At 70.4% G+C, this 18,000-nt stretch overlaps 2 protein-coding genes across 2 annotated transcripts; one reads left to right on the top strand and one right to left on the bottom strand.

The window, feature by feature from the left end:
• Positions 1 to 863: 863 nt before the first annotated feature.
• On the top strand, positions 864 to 4,424 carry TNFRSF25 (TNF receptor superfamily member 25). Its single transcript, XM_076356449.1, has 7 exons — positions 864 to 977; positions 2,622 to 2,817; positions 2,915 to 3,043; positions 3,159 to 3,311; positions 3,402 to 3,483; positions 3,578 to 3,633; positions 3,720 to 4,424. Exons 1-7 carry the CDS (start codon positions 948 to 950, stop codon positions 4,346 to 4,348), a joined length of 1,275 nt encoding a protein of 424 aa, XP_076212564.1. The 5' UTR covers positions 864 to 947; the 3' UTR covers positions 4,349 to 4,424.
• A 524-nt stretch (positions 4,425 to 4,948) lies between these two features.
• On the bottom strand, positions 4,949 to 17,200 carry ESPN (espin). Its single transcript, XM_076355993.1, has 14 exons — positions 16,907 to 17,200; positions 15,888 to 16,081; positions 13,348 to 13,534; positions 13,066 to 13,248; positions 12,853 to 12,984; positions 12,542 to 12,761; positions 12,191 to 12,468; positions 10,392 to 10,553; positions 10,133 to 10,307; positions 8,240 to 8,385; positions 7,862 to 8,143; positions 5,735 to 5,814; positions 5,642 to 5,653; positions 4,949 to 5,539 (listed from the first exon to the last, which is right to left on the bottom strand). The coding sequence occupies exons 1-14, from the start codon at positions 17,198 to 17,200 to the stop codon at positions 5,392 to 5,394; spliced, it is 2,493 nt and encodes an 830-aa protein (XP_076212108.1). The 3' UTR covers positions 4,949 to 5,391.
• Between the last annotated feature and the right edge of the window lie 800 nt (positions 17,201 to 18,000).

Genomic DNA, 18,000 nt, shown 5'->3' with positions numbered 1-18,000 from the left:
CCCCCATGGTGCGTCGGGCAGGGGGCCCTGGGGACGCGGGGCCTGCGGAGGGCTGTGGGGCGGCTCCCGTGGGTGAGGAAGGGATGATGATGTTGGCGGTGGTGAGTGAGGAAGGTGCTGAGAGGGACATGGCGCTGGCAGTACAGTGCTGCGGGCGGCGCAGGGAGGAGGCTGGGGCTGGTGGCAGGAGGGGACGGTGCTGGGCTGGGGCGGGTGGTGGCCCCAGGGTCTGGCTGGGGCAGGGTTTGCCCTGTGGGGTGAGATGGGCGGCAGCGAACGGCAGCGCCCGGGGCCAGAGCATGGGAGCCAAGGGGGACGTGGCAGCGGTGGGAGCGCCGGCTGCTGTCCCGTGCCGGGCTGTGCTCCGCGTCCTGGCCGAGCAATAAACCCAGCTGGTGCACGCTCACACCCGCCTCGCCTCTCCTTTGGCCGTGGTGGCACCCTACGACTGGGCAGCACTGGGATGGGCACACAGCACGACTGAGGGAACCGCGCCGGGGCTGGGGGCGGCTCCAGCTTTGTGCCCCGGGGCTCAGGGTGGGGATGGAGCCCTGGGGAGGGGCATCAGTGCTGCTCCCTGTACCCCCCGCATCCCTGGCCACGGTGGGTCCGTGTCAGCAGGAAAGGGAGGACGGTGGCCAGACGGCCTGTGGCAAGGCGGCGCTGGTCCCTCCTGCACCCAGCGCTCCTGTCATGTGGTTTCATAACCCCTGGACTCATTGCCAAAAAAGCATTTCCTCCTGCTGCGGTTGGGTGTAAAAGCCTGTGTAGGGAGGGCTGGTGCTCACTAACCACGCGTTGCATGCTGCCGGCAGCGGCGGCGGCAGCAATGGTGATGGGGTGTTGGGGCACCCTGCCTGGGCGCTGAGCTGCCCTGACACCCCACTGTGCCCACCACCCTGGTCCCCTTGCTGCCCCGGCATGACCCAGCCGCACTGGCCACAAGGATGAAGCGCTGCTGCCTGGGGGCGGCTTGGGTGAGTGCAGCGGTGCCGGCATCCTGCGGCCTCCTGGCACCAATTGCAGGGTGCCCCGGGGCCGTGGCCATGGGGGGGTCTGGAGGAGGAGGGGAGCGGGGCAAGCCCAGTGCTAAGTGTGCTGAAAATGCTCGCCCCCCTGGCTGAACACCTGGGACTGGGGTCTGCCTCGCTGAAGCGCCTGCAGCGCGGCATGGCCACAGGGAACTGCAGCCTTGGCACAGCCACGAAGACTGTAGGCATGGCCACGATGCGGCCGTGGGAACTGTGGGCTCAGCCATGGGGCTGCAGGCAGGGCACTGCCATGGGGACCGGCTGTGCTGACAGCCTGCAGGCGCAGGTCAGGGCTGCCGGCGGTGGCAGCTGCCGGCGGCCATCCCGGGACTGGGCAGGCGGCTGCCCTGGCACACGGGTGCCAGGAGCAGAGGCCTCACTGGAGCTGTGTTACGGGCAGGGGTGGCGCTTGCACGGCACAGGAAGTGTGGCCTCTCCGCTGCACAGCCGGCGATGGGACGGCAACTGTGCCAGAGGCTCCCCTGCCCGCAGGGCACCCGCTCCCTGTGCCGGGGAAGGCGGCAGCCACCCACTTGCAGGCAGGGCACGCAGGCAAGGCCCTGCCATGGGAAGGCTGTGTCTCGGCAGTGACTCAGACGTGCCGCTGGCAGCCAGCGGGTTTAATAGAAAATGATTCAGCCGTTGTAATCGGGGCCATCACGGCTGGGAAATCCAGCCCCTGGCGAGGAATCCCCTGGCTCCCTGCCTGCACTGCTGGCGCTGTGGCCCTCCCTGGCACCCCGGCCCCCTGCCCTCGTCAGGGCGGGGAGTTATGGTATGGGCACCCCCTCGCCGCCCCCGCCAGGGCCATCTGGGGAGCGGGGCTCCCCTGGGTGCAGCACCCGGCACCTCAGGGTGGGGGAGCGGTGACCTAGTTTGGGACTCACGTATGAGGCGCGATAGCATCGAGGAGAGTGTGAGCCAGGCATGGCTTCCTCTCGGGGAGGAAATCGCCTCCTCTGCAAGGGAGATAAACCCCAGGAACGTCAAAGCTAGCAGCGCTAACCCTCCCGCGCCTGGCTGCCAGAGCCTCCCCGGTCTGGCCATCCCATGGGCAGGAGCACCTGCACCGCCTGTGGCCCATACGCCTGGCTCCCTTGTCCCCGTCCATGGGGACACAGCCGGGGGGCAGGCAGTCGATCATCCTGGCTCCACTCCCCGGCCCCCCTTCCTGGCCAGCCTGGCAGCACCGTTTGCAGAACATACGAGGGGCACCCGATGGCGGCCCCCTGCCCCAGGCGCAGGGGGCGGCACGGTGGCCCCCGTGGTGTGCGTGCCCTGTGGCACCAGCAGGAAGCTGCTTGCTCAGGTACGGTGGGGAAAGCATGGTGCAGGGACTGCCATGGGGCATTCCCAGCCCTGGGGCCACACGCTTGTGCAGCTCCGGGGCACGGGGCCACGGCATCAGCCATCCTGCCTGGTGCAGGCACCGATGTCCATGTGGCACTGAGCCGGGCTTGGCTCTGGCTCGGACAGCCCAGCATGTGTGGCTGGAAAGGTGGGGAGCATGGTGCGAGAGCTGCTCCCCATGGGTGCACAGCTCCTGGGGCACCCTGGCTGCCTGCATCCTTGCCCTCTTCCTGCCTGCAGGTGATCCTGGCAACGCTGTGGCTGGCAGCAAGTGAATCACAGCCCCCAGGGTGCCAGGACTGCGCCATGCCACGGGGGCAGCGGGTCCCGGTGCAGCCGCCCACCACCCCACAGAGGCGCGCCACCAGACCCCCCTGCCCCGCCGGCATGAACTGGATTGAGGGGGCTCGCCGGTGCTGTGCCCAGTGTCCCGCAGGTGAGAGCCACCCAGGTGGTGCGACGCGGCACACTGTGGCACACCAGGCACGTTGCCCCGGGTGGCCATGCTCCCTGTCACCCCACTGTCTCCACAGGGACATTCCTGCTCAGCCCCTGCTCGAGCCACAACAACAGCATCTGCACTGCCTGTCCCCCTGGCACCTTCCGCGCCCAGCCCAACACCTTCCCCGAGTGCCAAGCTTGCTACGAGTGCGACCACCAAGGTGAGCTGGTGCCGTGCCACGCCATGCCATGCTGCACGGTGCCGTGCTGTGCCATGCAGTGCCGTGCTGTGCCATGCAGCGCCGTGCTGTGCCACTCACTGCCCATCTCCTGCAGCTTTCCAGAGTGTGCTGAGCAACTGCTCGGCCACCAGCAACGTCGCCTGTGGCTGCAAGCCCGGCCACTTCCGCGACTGCCTCGACGAGCGCTGCAGCGACTTCTCCTGCCGGCAGTGCCAGCCCTGCACTGGGCGGCTCATCCAGCGGCCCTGTGAGTGCTGCCGGCCGGCCCACGGCATGTCCCCACCGGCTGTGCCGCTTCTGGCTGTGCCACCCTGCCTGATGCCTGCCCTCTCCCCAGGCTCGGAGGCACAGGACGCACTCTGCGGCAGCTGCAAGCCTGACTTCTACGCTGAGGGTGGCGAGTGCCGGCCATGCCACATGTAAGCACTGACCCACTCTGTGCCCCATCCAGGGACATGTGTGGGGCCCGCGGCATGGTGCAGCACTGCACCCACGGCTCCCCTCTTCTTGCAGGAGCGCCCCGGAGACATGCAGCAAGGAGTGCCAGCGGGCGTGCGGTGGCAGACGAGGTGCGAGGGCGGCAGGGCTGGGGGGGGGTGGCGCGGGAGACACTATGCCAGCTGGCTGATGGGGACGCTCCCGCTCCTCCTTGCAGGCTCGGGGCTGGAGTACGTCCTGCTGGCGCTCACCGGACCCCTCTTCCTGGGCGCCCTTGCCATCTACCACAAGAGGAAGCGGCTCCGGCACGATGCCCCGGCAGGCAACTCCCTCCCTGCAACACACGCAGCCACCCCCACAGCCGGGGCTGTGGCCACACCATGGTGCCAGGTCAGTGCCCGGGGGTGGGACAGCCTGTGCTGGACCAGACCGTGCTCCTCCCAGGTGACGGAGAGTGCCACTGGCACGGCGAGGCAGAGCCCCGAGTACCGGGCCTTACTGCAGGAGCAGCCTGGCGGTGTGGCACAGCTGGGCGGTGAGGTGGAGCCCTCTGCCCCTCTGGAGCCCCGCAGCACCCTGCTGCAGGGCAGCCAGCTCTACACTGTCATCGATGCGGTGCCAGTGCGGCGCTGGAAGGAGTTCATGCGGGTGCTGGAGCTGCGGGAGGCGGAGATCGAGTTGGTGGAGCTGGAGGTGGCCCACATCCGTGACCAGCAGTATGAGATGCTGAAGCGCTGGTGCCAGCAGACCAGTGCCACGCTCGACCGCATCTTTGCTGCCCTGGAGCGCATGGAGCTGTCCGGCTGCGCCGAGGCGCTGCGCCGGAGCCTGCTGGCAGGCCCCTAGCCCCCCCGGTGCCGCCACCCTGGCAGAGGGAGGTCCCGGCACCTTCCTGGCTCACCGGGTGCCTCGGCCGAGCCATACCCCTAAGTATTGTTACTTATGCCGTGTAGACATTTTATGTCAGTTTTATGTCCCCTCCCCACCAGCTCACCCCCCCCTATTTATGTCCCCCTGCTCCCAGGGCCGGGGAGGACCCCGTGCCCCGGCACGCCGGCTGCCCAGCCGCTCGCGGGACGAGTGGGCGCCGAGCCCTCCGCGAACCCATGGGATAGTTCTCGAGGCCACCTGCTGCCGGGTGCGCCTGCCCCCGCCCCAATAAAGTGGTGTGTTCTCTGTCTGCCGGCACCTGGCCCTTCTTCCCGGGGCTGCGCTGGCCCAGCGGGGCTCTACTGGCATCAGGGCCACCACCGGTGACGTGACCACCGCAGGTGATGGGGGCAATGTGGGTGACGGTGGTGATGCAGGTGATGTGGATGATGCGGGTGATGGTGGGGATGTGGGTGATTGGGGCGGTACAGGCGATGGGGGCACTGCAGTGGGCGCAGCACAGTGCAGGCAGGGGGGTGGTGTGGGCAGCCCCAGGAAGGCGCGGGGCACTGCTGGCGGGGTTTATCGTTTTAATCACTGGAAAGGCAGGCAGTCCAGGGTGGAGGCGAGCTGGGAGCCGGCCTCAAGCAGCTCCAGAGGCGGGAGGGGCAGGAGTGGAGGCGAGAGCTCCGCGGCCGCAATGGCAAGCGGTGCCAGTGGGGAGCACGGGGAGCCAGGCGGCACAGCGAGCCCAGCTGCAGTGGTCGAGCTGGGCGGCGCGCAAGGAGCCAGGTGCACCACGCTGCGGCAGCTCACTTTGCAAAGGGCAGCACGGGGTGGTGGTGGGCTGGCGGCAGCGGGATGGGGACTACGGGTGCCTGGGTCGGTGACGGGGGCTCCTCCAGGTCAGGCTACGTGGCTGTCCGCGGCGGGAGGAGGGTGCTGAGGTGTGTCCTGGTCCCTGCTGGGACCTGCCGGCCTCCTCCCGCCACGAAGAGCTGGGGTGCGGCGTGGCGTGGCTAGTGCTTGGCTATGTCCCCCTTCTTGAGGATGATCTGCCTCTGCCAGGGTGCCAGCTTTGTCTCATCGTACCCAAGAGTCCTTAGCTTTTCTGACTGCTCCTTCTCCTTCTCCTCCTCCTCCCGCTTCAGCTTCTCCTGCTCTTTCCTGCTTGGCAGCGGAGGGCACGGGGCGCCGCGGTCACCGGAGCCGCCGGAGCCACCATGCCCGCCCGCCCACCCGCCCAGGGAAGGGGCTTGCAGCACTCACCGTTTCTGCTCCCTGTGAAGGCAAAGGGAAGAGCGGGGTTAGTGGAGCCATGGGGGTGGCCGGCCAGTATGGCATCCCCCAGCCCCGGCTCACCTCTCCTCCTCCAGCTTCTTGCGCAGAATGTCCCTCCTCCAGGCTGGCATGCTGGCCAGGCGCGCCTCCTCCTCCTTCTCCTGCAACAGACAGCCGCGTTACCGGCACTACCGGGAGCCCATCCTCACCGCTGGCACCGGGGGGCAGCGGCATTGCCCAAGCGCATGGTACCACATCCCGCTGGTGGCCAGGCTGAGCCATGCTCCCAGCCAGCACGCGGCTTGCTGACGTCACCTCTCGCCGCCCGCCTTCTGCCGGCGCGGGGAGGAGGAAGGAGTGCGCAGCGCGGCCAGCCCTTCGCAGCACACCACAGCTTTATTGCACTGACATGTGGGGGGCCCACACTGCCCCGGCACCGCAAACACCACGCCAGAGGGGAGCACAGCCCCGGCACTGCACCCCCCGCACAACACACAGCCACGGCAAGCGGCACACCTCAACCTCTGCCCGGGTCCACGAGAACCAACACCAAGCCCTCCACTGAGCCAAGCCGCGGCACTGCCAGAGCCGCAGAGGCGGCTGAGCACACCCGGGCACCGGGTCCTGTTGTCCCCAGCTGCCCCCAGCGCCTGCTCCCGGCCAGCCCCATGCCACACCGCTGGCACAGCCCGCAGCATCCTGCTGGGCTCAGGTGTCGGACATGTCCACCTCCTTCTCCTTCCAGAAGGAGAAGCTGCGGTCGATGAAGTGGCAGACATCCTCCTCGCTGAACTCGCCCAGCTCCGGCACCAGCACTACCGCCCCCTCCCCTCCCAGGGCCATGGTGGGGGGCTCCGGCGGGCTCTCCGCCACCATGGTGGGGTCGTCCCCGAAAAACTCCTGCATGAGGTCCTCAAAGCCGTCAAGCCAGCAGCAGTGGCCAGCCTCGACCCGCTCCAGCGCGGCGCGGTGGAAGCGGCGGACGCGATGCCAGCTGTGGCTGCCCAGGCGGTTGAACATCTCGTAGCAGAGGAGGTGGCGGAACCGCCGTTCCTCGGGGCTGAGTGGCATCTCCAGCAGCTGGAAGTAGCCCAACATGAAGAGGTCGAGCGGGAGGCTGTCGTGGGGCATGGGCGAGCCGCCGACACGGGGCAGGAAGTGCTGAGGCCAGTACAGCACTGTGGTGCGGCTCAGCCGCCGGATCTGCCGCCCTGGCACCCGGCGGGCAACGCTCCTCCAGCGGGCCAGCAGCCGCCCTGCCGCCGGCCGCCGCCTCCCTGGCCGCCGTGGCTGCTCCTTCCCGGGCACCGCCGCCAGCACCCGCTTCTTCCAGTGCTCCAGGAAGAGGAAGACAGCGCGCTCCTTGCGTGCCTCAGCATGCTCCCGCAGGCCGCTTGGCTCCGGTGGCACTGGCCGGCTCCACTGCGGTGCCCCATCCCCGTACTCCTCCTCCAGGACGGGCTGGCGGGCGCTGCCGGGGGGCTGCACCCGCTTGCGCTTGGTGACCCTGGGAAGGGGCACAGGGGCCCCCCCCAGCCCCTCGTAGTTGGCCTTGAGGCTGCGGACAGAGACGCCGCAACCCAGGATCTCGTGCCGGGCGTCATGCTGGGCGCCAGGGCTGCCCACTGCCCCCCCTGCCCCGGGGCCCTCCAAGTCCCCCAGGGTGGCCGGTGGCGTGGCCATGCTCCTCGGCAGTGTGGGGGGCTGGCTGCTGCGGGTGGGTGGGTCCTCGCGGGCGAGGGCGAAGTGCTGGGGCACCAGGGCGGCAGGCAGCGGCAGGAGCGGTGGCAGCTCCTCCTCCAGCCACCCTGGCAGCGGCTGCACCGGCTGCACCTCGTGCGTTACCCGCAGGCTCCCTAGCTGCCTCTCCAGGTGCCGCACATCCTCCTCCCGCATCGGCTGCCCGGAGGGTCCCGGCGTGCCCCCACAGGCGGGTGGCCCGTGCCGGCACGGGGGTGGTGAGCGGCTCCCGGGCTGTGGCGGGAAAGAGGGCAAAGGGACTCTGGAGGCTGCGCCATGCGCACCTCATGCTGCTGCCGCCGCCGTGTGCAGCACCCCTGGGGCATGACGCCCCTGCATGCAGGTGGGGTGGTCCCCTGGCGCGGCTGGGAGCACAAGGTGATGCCACGCACGCCATCTCGCCAGGTCCTGAGCCGCTGGGCTGTGCCCATGCCGTGCTCGCCACCACAGCACACGGGACCCCCCTACCTTGCGCCGCTGCTCCTCTTCCTCCTGCATGCGGAGCTGCAGCTTGCGCACCATCACCTGCCGCTTCCACTCGGGGATGGGCCGGCCCTGCTCGTCGTGGCTCGGCACCAGTGCCTCTGCCTCCACCGCCGCTCCAGCACCCGCTGCCGGCACCGGCGAGCTCCCGTTCAGCACCAGCTCTGGCGAGCCCCCTGCCAGGCAGCGTGGCGGCCCGGCAGCCTCAGGGGTGGCTGGCGGGGTGGGCGTCCTGGTGGGTGATGGGGAGGACACCGGTGACTCTGCCTGCGGAGGAAGGAGGGAGGGAGGGAGGGTGGTGGGTGCCTGCCATGCTGCGCCGCACCATGCCACCAGCTCCCCTGCCCCCCCACCGTCACCTACGTTGGCCCCTGCTTGGCCACTGCCGGAGAAGACGGTGGTGAAGCCTTTGCTCTGTGGCGTCGGCTTGAGGCTCTTCCCGGCCTTGATCTCGGCCAGCAGCTCCGAGTTGTCGCCAGTGGGGGACATCATGTTGAAGGACTTAGTGCCTGGGGGGAGGCAGGGCGGGCAGTAAGGGCTCCGTCGCCAGCAGCCCCCTACCCCCCCCGGCTCCCCCACTAGCTCGTGGGGCATGGGGGTGGCAGTGTGGCCAGCTGACTGCCCCCCACACCCAGGAGCCCCTGGGACCCCCATCAGAGCAGCATCCCGGCACCCAGCCCCCCCAGGTCCATGGGACCAGCACGCTGCTCCCCAGCTCCATGGAACCAGCACCCTGGCACCCAACTCATCAAGTCCATAGGAACAGCACCGCAGCACCCAACTCCCTGGGTCCATGGGACCCCACCGGAGCAACACCCCAGCACTCAGCAGCCTGGCATCCAGCTCCCCAGGTCCATGGGACCCCACCAGAGCAACACCTCAGTACTCAGCAGCCTGGAACCCAGCTCCCCAAGTCCGTGGGACCAGCATCCCAACACCCAGCTTACTGGGTCCATGGGACCCTGCTGGAGCAGCACCACAGCACCCAGCTCCTGGGGCCCCAGCACAGCCCTAGTCCCGAGTGCCACCCACCCCACAGCACTGTGCTGCGACAGCAGTGGCCTGCCTGTGGAGGAATGGGTCCATGGCTGGTGGCAGCCCCAGCGCAGCAGGACGGCCCCGTGCCACCTCACCTGGGGCCCTGGACCCCCTACACTCCCCTGCAGCCCCCGGCAGCGACGCACCGACAGCCTGAGCCAGTCACACTGCCAGCCCTGAGCCCCAAGGGCTGCATGGCACCGGCACCGGAGCACAGCAGTGCCCCCGGGGATGCCTGCGACGCTGCTCATGCCGCCCGCCCCGCGAGCACCCACCGTCTGTGCCAGCCATGCGCAGGTCCCTAATGGCCCATGGTGCCGTGCCAAGGCAGAGCCCCCTCCCCGCTGCTGGCGCCCGCAGCTCGCCCCGCTCGGCCACACCGCACCAGGGCCAGACGGCTGCAGGTGCTGAGGGCCCACTGGGGCGCGCGCGCTGCCATCCAGTGCCAGCTGAGACCCCCCAGCCCTGGGAGCCGGCGCTAATAAAGCGGGCACCGAGCGGCGGCCAAGCCCGCCGGCTGCAATCAGCGGCGGGGGAGCGGCTGGTGCGCTCACGTGGCAGGGTCACGCCGGCCGGCTGAGCGGGAACAAAGGCCCTCTGTGTGCGGGGCCGGCGGTGGGGCCATGGGGGCCGCGGGGGGCGTGGGGCCCCAGCCACCTGCCCAGCCCTGCCTGGTGGCTTCGGCAGCCCCGTGCCAGCGCTCGGGGTGCCCGCACGGCATGCCAGCCTGGTGACGCGGCAGCAAGGGCTTGGAGGGCAGGAGGGCTGCAGGCAGCTGCCGGCCCTGGTGGCTGTCAATGCCCCATGGCTCCTGCGTGGGATGGCGCCGGGTTGGGCCCCTCTGGCTGTGCCCCGCACTGGGGCACCCCCTGAGCAGGGAGGAGCACGGGGCCGCAGTACTTACTCTTCATCTGCCTGAGCGCCTTTCCTCCTAGGGGGAGAAGCAGAGAGGCGGCACAGGGCGCGCGGCAGAGGAAGGATTTGGCCACCGCGAGACAAGAGAGAAGAGAAGCGGCCAGCAGTGAGAGCAGGCGGGGGCAGGCGGGCATAGGGGCCCCCGCGCCGACACCGGAGGAGAGAAGGACAGAGAGGCTGTCAGGAGCCGCGCGGCTGAAGCGCTGCAGGAGGAGACGCGCCAGGGCGGCCGGCGCCATGGTGCAGCCGATGGGACGGTGCCCGGGATCGCTCCCCGTGCCCGCCCAGCACCCTGCCACTTACTTCCCGTGGAGGAGGAGGAGCGGCGGGGGCTGGTGGGGGTCTCAGCCGGCGGGGGCGGCGGTGGGGGTGGTGGGCAGGCAGCATCAGGCAGTGGCGGAGGTGGCGGTGGTGGCGGCAGCTCAGCACCAGGCTTGCTCTCCCCATTGCGCATGGTGTCCGCCGAGATGGGCGATGCCTGAAAGAGAGCACGGGCAGGCGTCGCCCAGTGCCAGTGCCGCTGAGCCATGTGCAGGCTCACGGTGCGGGGCTGGGGGCTCACCTCCTCGCTGTGCGCCATTCGCCGGGGGCCGGGCTGCTCAGCTGCACTGTGCCCCAGGTGCTTGTAGTAGTCGCCGGTGCTCGGCTGCTTGCCAAAATTCCTTGACCGCCTGGTGGAGTCAGCCCGGTGCAGGCCCTCGGGGCTGCTCTCGCGTGACGCCAGCTGCAGTGGGGAGCGTGGCTCAGCACAGCCATGCCCGGCTGTGACCAGGGTGGCCGTGGGGCAGAGCCATGACGGAGCAGGGCCATGCCAGCGGTGGCCGTGGGGCAGATGCCAGTCTGGGGGGATGGCAGGTGCATGCCCCAGGTGTCCGCTTGGCACGAGGCTGCACCAGGGGCTGCATGCCGGGGTGGCATGCATGCGCCATCAGCGCCTGGCACTGTGACCCCATAGCCTGTGCCCAGGAGCCCGGCCGAGCCTCCCCCAGGATAACCCCCTGGGAACAGGAGTGACGAGCCCTGGCCCCACGGATTACCGGGAGCTTATCCCCTGCGGGGCCGGGGCCTGGTTCCAAACCTCCCTCTGAACGAGGCTCTCAGGCAGTGCAGCCTCGGCTCACCCCAGCACATACCGCAGCAGCTTTCCAGGTCGTGCTGCCGAGCGCCAGCACTGCAGAGGGGCTGTACCCGCTCCCCAGGTTCGGGGTGCCGCGGCAACACAGCCCCGCTCCCTGTGCCGGGGGCCCCCCATTCGCATTTCCCCGTGCACCACCTCCGCCTGTGGCATTTGCACGGCGAGCCCGGGTGCTTGCTGCCGCCGCCAGCCCCAGCTAAGTCAACAAGTGCCAGCTCGGCGCTTCCTGCTCCGGCTGCTGGGGCGCAGTGCCAAGCCTGGCTCCCACTCCGGCAGCCCCAGCCCCGGTCTGGTGCAAGGGTCTGTGCTGCTCAGCCCCGCTGCACCGGGCACCCGCACCGCTCTGGCACCGGGCTGGCACACACCTGCACCTCCCCAGGGCAGCCTGGCTCTGTAGCCCCCAGCAGAGATGCTCGTAACCCTGGTAAGTGCCAACGAGCCAGGGCCGTGCACAACGAGCACAATGGGGTCCCGAGCCCCACATGGGCCTGGCACACACTGCTCCGCCAAGACCCCCATCCCATGTGCCCCCATGGTGCTGGGCTCTGCCAGTGCCCCGGCCACGGCCGTGCACCAGGCTCCTGCCCCCCGTGGGGTGGTGAGAGCCATGGTAGGGGGTCGGGGCAGCCCTGAGCCCACCGCGTCCCTATGCCCCCCCAGTCCGCCCCAGGGGGCTGCACCCCTCTTACCTGTGCACGCCTGGCTGAGCCCTCTCAGCTCCTGGCAGTGCTGGCTGTGCCACCCGACACCTGCGGTGCAGGTGACACCGGAGCCTGCCGCTCGGGTTACAGCCTGCGCAGCCGCCCACGCCCAGCTCGGCGTGGTGCTGGTGGCATCGCCGGGGCCACATGGGCGCGGCTGCGCCGGCCGGCCATGCGCCGGCCTGCACGGTGCCACCAGGTACCCCAGCCAGCATGGCGGTGGAGCAGGGCCGCCCAGTGCCGCGGAGGCACTGGAGCATCACTGGCCCCGGCTTGCTGCACCCTCACTGCCGGCTGCACCCTGGTCTCCCGGTGCGTGCCAGCATTGCAGGCACGTGGCCTCAAGCCGAGGCTGTCCCCTCCCGGTGCCATCAAGAGCTAGCAGCTCCCCACAGGGGATTGGTGCCCGGTGGCATGTCCCCCTCCCCCGGGTGGCACGTCCCCCGAGCTGCGTGGCCAGGAACAGTGCATGGGGCACAGGGCACACAGGGCACGGTGCATGGGACATGGTGCGTGGGGCCGTACCTCTCGGCGCAGCGCCTGGCTCTCCACATGCCGCAGGTTGTTCTTGGCCCGCACATAGATGTCAGCAGTGTGAGGGGTGGCGGGGGGCGTGGGCGCAGGGTAGCCGGGGGGCGGCGGGGGCGGCCGGGCAGCGGGGGGTGGGGGTGGAGGTGGGGGGAAGGCAGGGGGCGGTGGCGGGGGGGGGCCCTTGCCTGCCGGGCCCCGGCCCCGCGGCCGCGTCTCAGGGTCCAGCATGTCCATGTACGCCTGCATGTCCGCCAGCGCCGTCTCAGGCACCCCTGCGCAGGGCAGGGGGTCAGAGGGGGCTGGCCCCACGCCCCCTGCCCCACACCCCCCCGGCCCCGCACTCACGGGTGGTGGGGGCCTCTGTGGGGCCACCCTTCTTCTCCCCGGTGCTGGACTGGCTGGAGTGGCAGGAGTCGTAGTTGGAGAGGGTGCTGGCAGGGGAGCCCACCTCGAAGCGTGCCTGGGGCGCCGATGCCGTGGTGTTGGGAGATGACATGCCCGAGTCGGGCTGCCGGCACTCCCCATCCACTGAGGGGTCTCGCGACAGCACGCGGTGCTCCACGCTCTGCTGGCACAGCCACGCGGTCAGGCGGCCGGGCAGGAGTGGCGGAGCCCCGCGTGCTCCCCACGCGCTCGGCCACAGGACACCACCGTACCATGTTCTCCACAGTGCGCAGGTACTGGGCGCAGTGGTCGTGGCCGTTGTAGTCAGCGAGGTCAGCCGCCGTGTAGCCGTCCTGGTCGCGGATGCTGAGGTCGGCACCGTTCACCACCAGGATCTGGCAGCACTGGGGAGAGGGGGAACATGTGGCAGGGCCGGAGGGTGGCCCCCCCTCCACCCCGGCACCCCACCAGCTGCCGGCACCCACCTCCAGCTCGCCGTTCTCAGCGGCGTCGTGCAGTGGCGTGCCGCCCCAGCCGTCGGTGGTGATCTCCCCGCCGTGCAGCAGTAGCCAGCTCAGCACCTTGGCGTGGCCACGGCTGGCGGCAAAATGCATGGCTGTGGCCCCCTCGGCATCCCGCTCTGACAGGCTCACCGTCGTGAAGCTCATCTGCGCAGGCAGGTGGACTGAGTGCTGGCGCTGCCAGCCCCACGCCGTGCCGCCACGCTGTGCCACCACACTGCCACACCGCGCCCAGCCAGCGCTTACCAGCCAGACGATGACAGTGTTGTGGCCCATCTGGGCAGCGGCGTGCAGCGGGGTCATGCCGTCATGGGCACGCGTGTGGGGGTCGGCCCCGCAGTCCTGCACCAGGTACTGGATGATCTCCAGGTGGCCCTCCTGGCAGGCGAGGTACAGCGGGGTGGCCCCCGTCTTGGTCTGGGCACTCAGCGTGCTGCAAACGGGGCACAGCGCCCGTCACCCATGGCCGCTGCCGCTGGCAGCGCACCAGGATGGGTGGGCACAGGGGACACGTGGGTTGCAAGGACATGGGGACATGTGGGGGCACAGGGGACACACATGGCACAGGGGACACGCTGGCCGGGGGCGGGCAGGGCAGCGCCAGGGCCAGGCAGCATGAGCAGTGTGGGCAGCGAGGGCTGGGAGCCGTCCACCCCACGGCTCCCTGCTGGGTCCCCGCACAGTGGCAGCCGCTGCAGCGGGCGGTCACTAAGTTAATCAGCCTGCTTAGGCTAAGCTCCTTCCTCCGGCTGTTTTTGGATACTGCAATTTAGCAGTATTTTTAAATAAGCGGCTTAGGCAGCACTGGCCACGGGGGAGCCAGCAGGTAAAGGCTGACCTGCACCATGGCGCTGCCTGACCCCGCTGCCCCCCACCAGACCCATTGCCAGGCACAGGCATGCCCCCGCCGCCCCAGCGGGCCTTGGCATCACCATGTCCCGCATTGTGCATCCCAAATTGCACAGTCCACAGCCTGCATCCCAAATCCCATATCCCTGCATCCTACATCCCATAGCCCCGTATTCTGCATCCCGCATCCCTGCATCCTGCATCCCCGCCACGCAGGAAGCTGTTTTATTAAGTGCTCCATAAAAAAACCCCTGTTGAATATTTAAAAAAGGAAGAGCAATAAATACTCTGCTCTGTTATCACAACGATCGTGGGGCCTTAATAATTGATCCCTGTAACCGTGAGACGGGCCGCAGCCAGCGCTGCCTTCCCGCCATCCCGTGCCACAGGGTGCCTGCCCCACAGTGCCACAGCGCCAGGCCGGCACGCCGCTGGGTGCTCTCCGAGCAGGGACTGGGGTCGGGGCGGTGGCAGGCTGGGCTGGGGCGTGGGGGGACGGCGGGGACACGGGCATGTGTTTAGCCCCTGTTTGCCATTTCCCACTAATCAGGAAGGGGTTAAGCCACTTGGGCAAGTGCCGGTAAACTGCTTTGCCAGATGGCTGCGACCCCACGCCAGGCCACTGGCTGCCGGGGACCCCACGAGGTTAGGGTGAAGGTGGGCCGGGAGCACCAGCGTCCCGTGGCGGTGCACGGGGATTGGATTTCGTGGCTGTAACGGAGCCTCCGGACAGGCGCGGGGCTGGGAGCGGGACGAGCCCTAAATAATTCAGGGGGAAGGCGGTGACGGCAGCGGAGCAACCCCGGCAAGAAGTGTGGAAGCGAACACGGGAGGGCTGCTGCCAGCGCTGCGCCACACCGGGCCCGACACCGTGGGCACCAAGCGAGAGCTGTGGCTGGGCTGGGGCCGGGCTGTGGGTTGCAGGGTGTTAATCCCCACAGGTGCCCAGGGCTGAGCCGACACACCTGGGGATAAAGGGCAGGGCTGGGGAGGCTGTTGGCAGACGCTGAGCAGGGGAGGGTGGTGAGTGCCACAGGGGTACAGGGACCCACACAGTGGGCCCTGCGGCCCTGCCTGGTGAGAAGGCTGGGGGGGTCTGGGGTTGTGGCACCCAGGGACAGAGAGTTGCTGAGCCCTGGTTAACCTCCTGCTGCCTCGGGACCCCCTTGGATGCGGGGGAGCTGCGCACCCCCTCGCATCCGCAGCCCTTGAGCCTGCCGGGCATGGTGTCGGGCAACAGCACATCCCCCCGGGCTCCACCTCGGCTGGGGCCATGGGTTATTTCTAGCGGCCTCTGCCCACCACGGGAAATCAGATTAGGGGCCACCTAATCGCTTGCCGCAGCCCCGCAGCGAGGCTTGGCACCACGTGCCTGGTGGGCTGCCGTGCCGTGTACCCTGGGGGACCAGCCTGGCCCTGGGTACTGCTCAGGAGGCGAAGCAGCGACGCTGCCGCGGTGGTGCCGGCCGAGCAGGGCTGCCGCGTCCAGCGATGCCCGCAGCCCTGGGCGGGCAGAAAGGTCGCCTCTGGCGTGGGGAGAGGCCTCTCCTCGGCAGGCAGCCTAATCCATTTACATAACAGCGGGCAGACAAAGGCGGCTGTGTTATCGCCCCATGCCAGGAGCCCAGGGAACCGACCCGGCAGCCAGCGACAATATTTCTGCCAGCGTTGCTGCTCTCCTCCTCGCCCTTTCTCTCCAGGCCATAAAGAAGGTGGGCTGGCTGCCCGGCCTGATAACGCAGCCATGTTGCCCTTGGAGCTGGGGGATGAGGGTGGCTGTGGCATCCGTCCCCAGCACTGGCACTTTGCCCAGCGGCTGGAGGGAGGGATGGGGCAGCAGCGGGCACCCCGCTCCTCCGCCAGCCCCTCTCTTGCTGGTGGGCCAGTGAGCCCCCAGCGTCGAGCCCATCTCGCCCACTGGCAGCAGGGGCCATTACCTGGGGCAGTGTCCCAAGAGGAGTCGCAGGGAAGGGAAATCCCCTTTGGCCGCGGCATAGTGGACGGGCAGTGCTCCCGTGTCAGTGGCCGCTGTGGGGTCGCTGCCCCCGAAGCGGAGGAGCCAGTCAATCACCTCGTGGTGACCGAAGCGGGCTGCCAGGTGTAGGATGGTGGCACCGGAGTTGTCTGTGTCCTGCGGAAGGAAGTGGGGCGGCCGTCGGCACTGGGGAGCGTGCGTGGGACTGGGGACCATGGGCAGCCGCAGCGCATCCTCCAGCCAGGAGCCGGCCCTGGAGAGGGTGGGCTGGCCAGGGTGGAGGTCCCATCTGCATGGAGCAGGGCTGGAGGGAGGGGCCAGCCCATTGGAGGGGCCATGGGACAAGCGTGTCTGCCCTCTGGCAGGGCCTGCATCCACACGCAGCAAGCGCTGCACAAAGCCCCCCCCCCCCCTTGCTCTGCCAGTGGCGGGCAGCCCCGGCCCACGGAGGCTTGCCGCGGAGCCCTGCTGTGCCAACGGCCTGGCCGCCCTCCACACTCGGCAGTTGTGGGCAGAGCTGGCCCCCGGCCAGGAGGTTGCCGAAGCATGCTGTCCCTGTCCTTCCCGCTTAATCCCCTCTCCCAGCCCCTCTGCCGCCTCCTCTTCCTCCGGCCCGTCACATGTCGTTAGCTCTCGGCCGGCCCCGGGGCAAGCCGCTTACCGGCCCGGTCCTGCCGTTGTGTAACCCCGGGAGGGGCCGGCAGCCCCAGACACGGCCCCGGAGGGTCTGTGCATCCCTCGGGGCTGAGCCCCGCCGGGATACCGGGGGCTCTTCGGGTCCCCCGGCTGCCCCCACTCTGCAGGGCGGTGTCCTGCCCGTGCTGGCTGGGACCCCGGCTCGCCGGCGGCAGAGCTGGAGGGTCCACGCGCGACCGTCTCCCCGTGGCCGCTGCCACCCTCGCGGGGCCGGGAAAAACGTCCCTGGTTGCCCGCGCCCACGGGGGTCCTGCCGCCCCCCGCCCCCCGCGCCCCCGCTCGCACCTGCACGCCGCAGCCCCCCTGCGTGAGCAGCCACTGGAGACAGGCGAGGTTGCCGGTGGCGGCGGCGTCGTGGGCCGGTGTGGCCCCGTTGCGCGCCCGCGCGTCCCCGCGGAGCGCGGCCTCGGCCGCCAGGTAGCGGAGGCAGGCGAGGCGGCCGGCGCGGGCGGCGTGGTGCGCGGGGGAGGCGCCCAGGGCGTCCCGCAGCCCCGGCCGCAGCAGCCCGGCCGCCCGCAGCCCCCGCAGCGCCTCGACGTCGCCCTGCCGCGCCGCCAGCAGCGCCCGCTCCAGCGCCATCCCGGTCCCGGCCCCGGCCCCGGCGGCCCCGGCGGCGGCCCCGGCCGCCGCTTGGCACTGAGCGGCGCTCCCGCCCCGCCGCCCCCCGGCCCCGCCGGCTCCTCCTTCCTCCTCCCCCGGGGCCGCCCCTCCGCCCGCCCCGCCCGACGGCGCGGCAGCTGCCCGCTGCAGGCTGCCCGCTGCCCGGGACCCCCGCGCGGCTCCCCTCGCCCCCTGCCAGGGCAGCCGGGCTTTGCCGGGCTGCGGCCGGGACCGGGGGCGGCCCGGGGGACCCCAAGAGCGGCCCGTGCCCGGCTGCCGGCGCTGCCGTCCGCGGCCCTGGGGACCTGCTGCCCCCCCCCCCCCCCCCCCCCCCGCCCCACGGGGGTCCCTTTCCGCCGCCTGCCAACGCGAGAGGCGCGGCGGTGACGGGCTCCTCCGGCAGCCCCGACGTGCGCCTGCCGGTCCCGGCAGCACAGGCAGGAGCAGGGAGATGCTGGGCGGGCTGCCCTGCCTCCTCCCGCCGCGGTGGGGCCGGGACGGGCAGTGGGGGGGGGCCGGCACCGCGGGAACCGACGGCGGGACCCGTGGGCAGCGCGGGCAGCGGCGGCGGTTACCCCGGGCACGGGCAGCGGGCGGTGCGGCGGGCAGGCTGGGACACCCCCGCCGTCAGCACCGCGGACAGCGGCGGAGCCGCGCGTTCAGCACCGCGGACAGCGGCGCGGCCGCCCCGCTCGCCCGCGCTGCCCTCCCTGCCCGTGCTGCCTCCCTCCTGCCCTGCCCGGCCCGGCCCTGCCCTCTCTACCCCGGCCCTCTCGCCC

The sequence above is a fragment of the Aptenodytes patagonicus genome, chromosome 19 (genome assembly GCF_965638725.1).
Source record: "Aptenodytes patagonicus chromosome 19, bAptPat1.pri.cur, whole genome shotgun sequence".
In the NCBI taxonomy this organism is placed as follows: domain Eukaryota; kingdom Metazoa; phylum Chordata; class Aves; order Sphenisciformes; family Spheniscidae; genus Aptenodytes; species Aptenodytes patagonicus.
The sequence above is the reverse complement of the archived record's forward strand: the minus strand, read 5'-3'. Positions and strand labels throughout refer to the sequence as shown.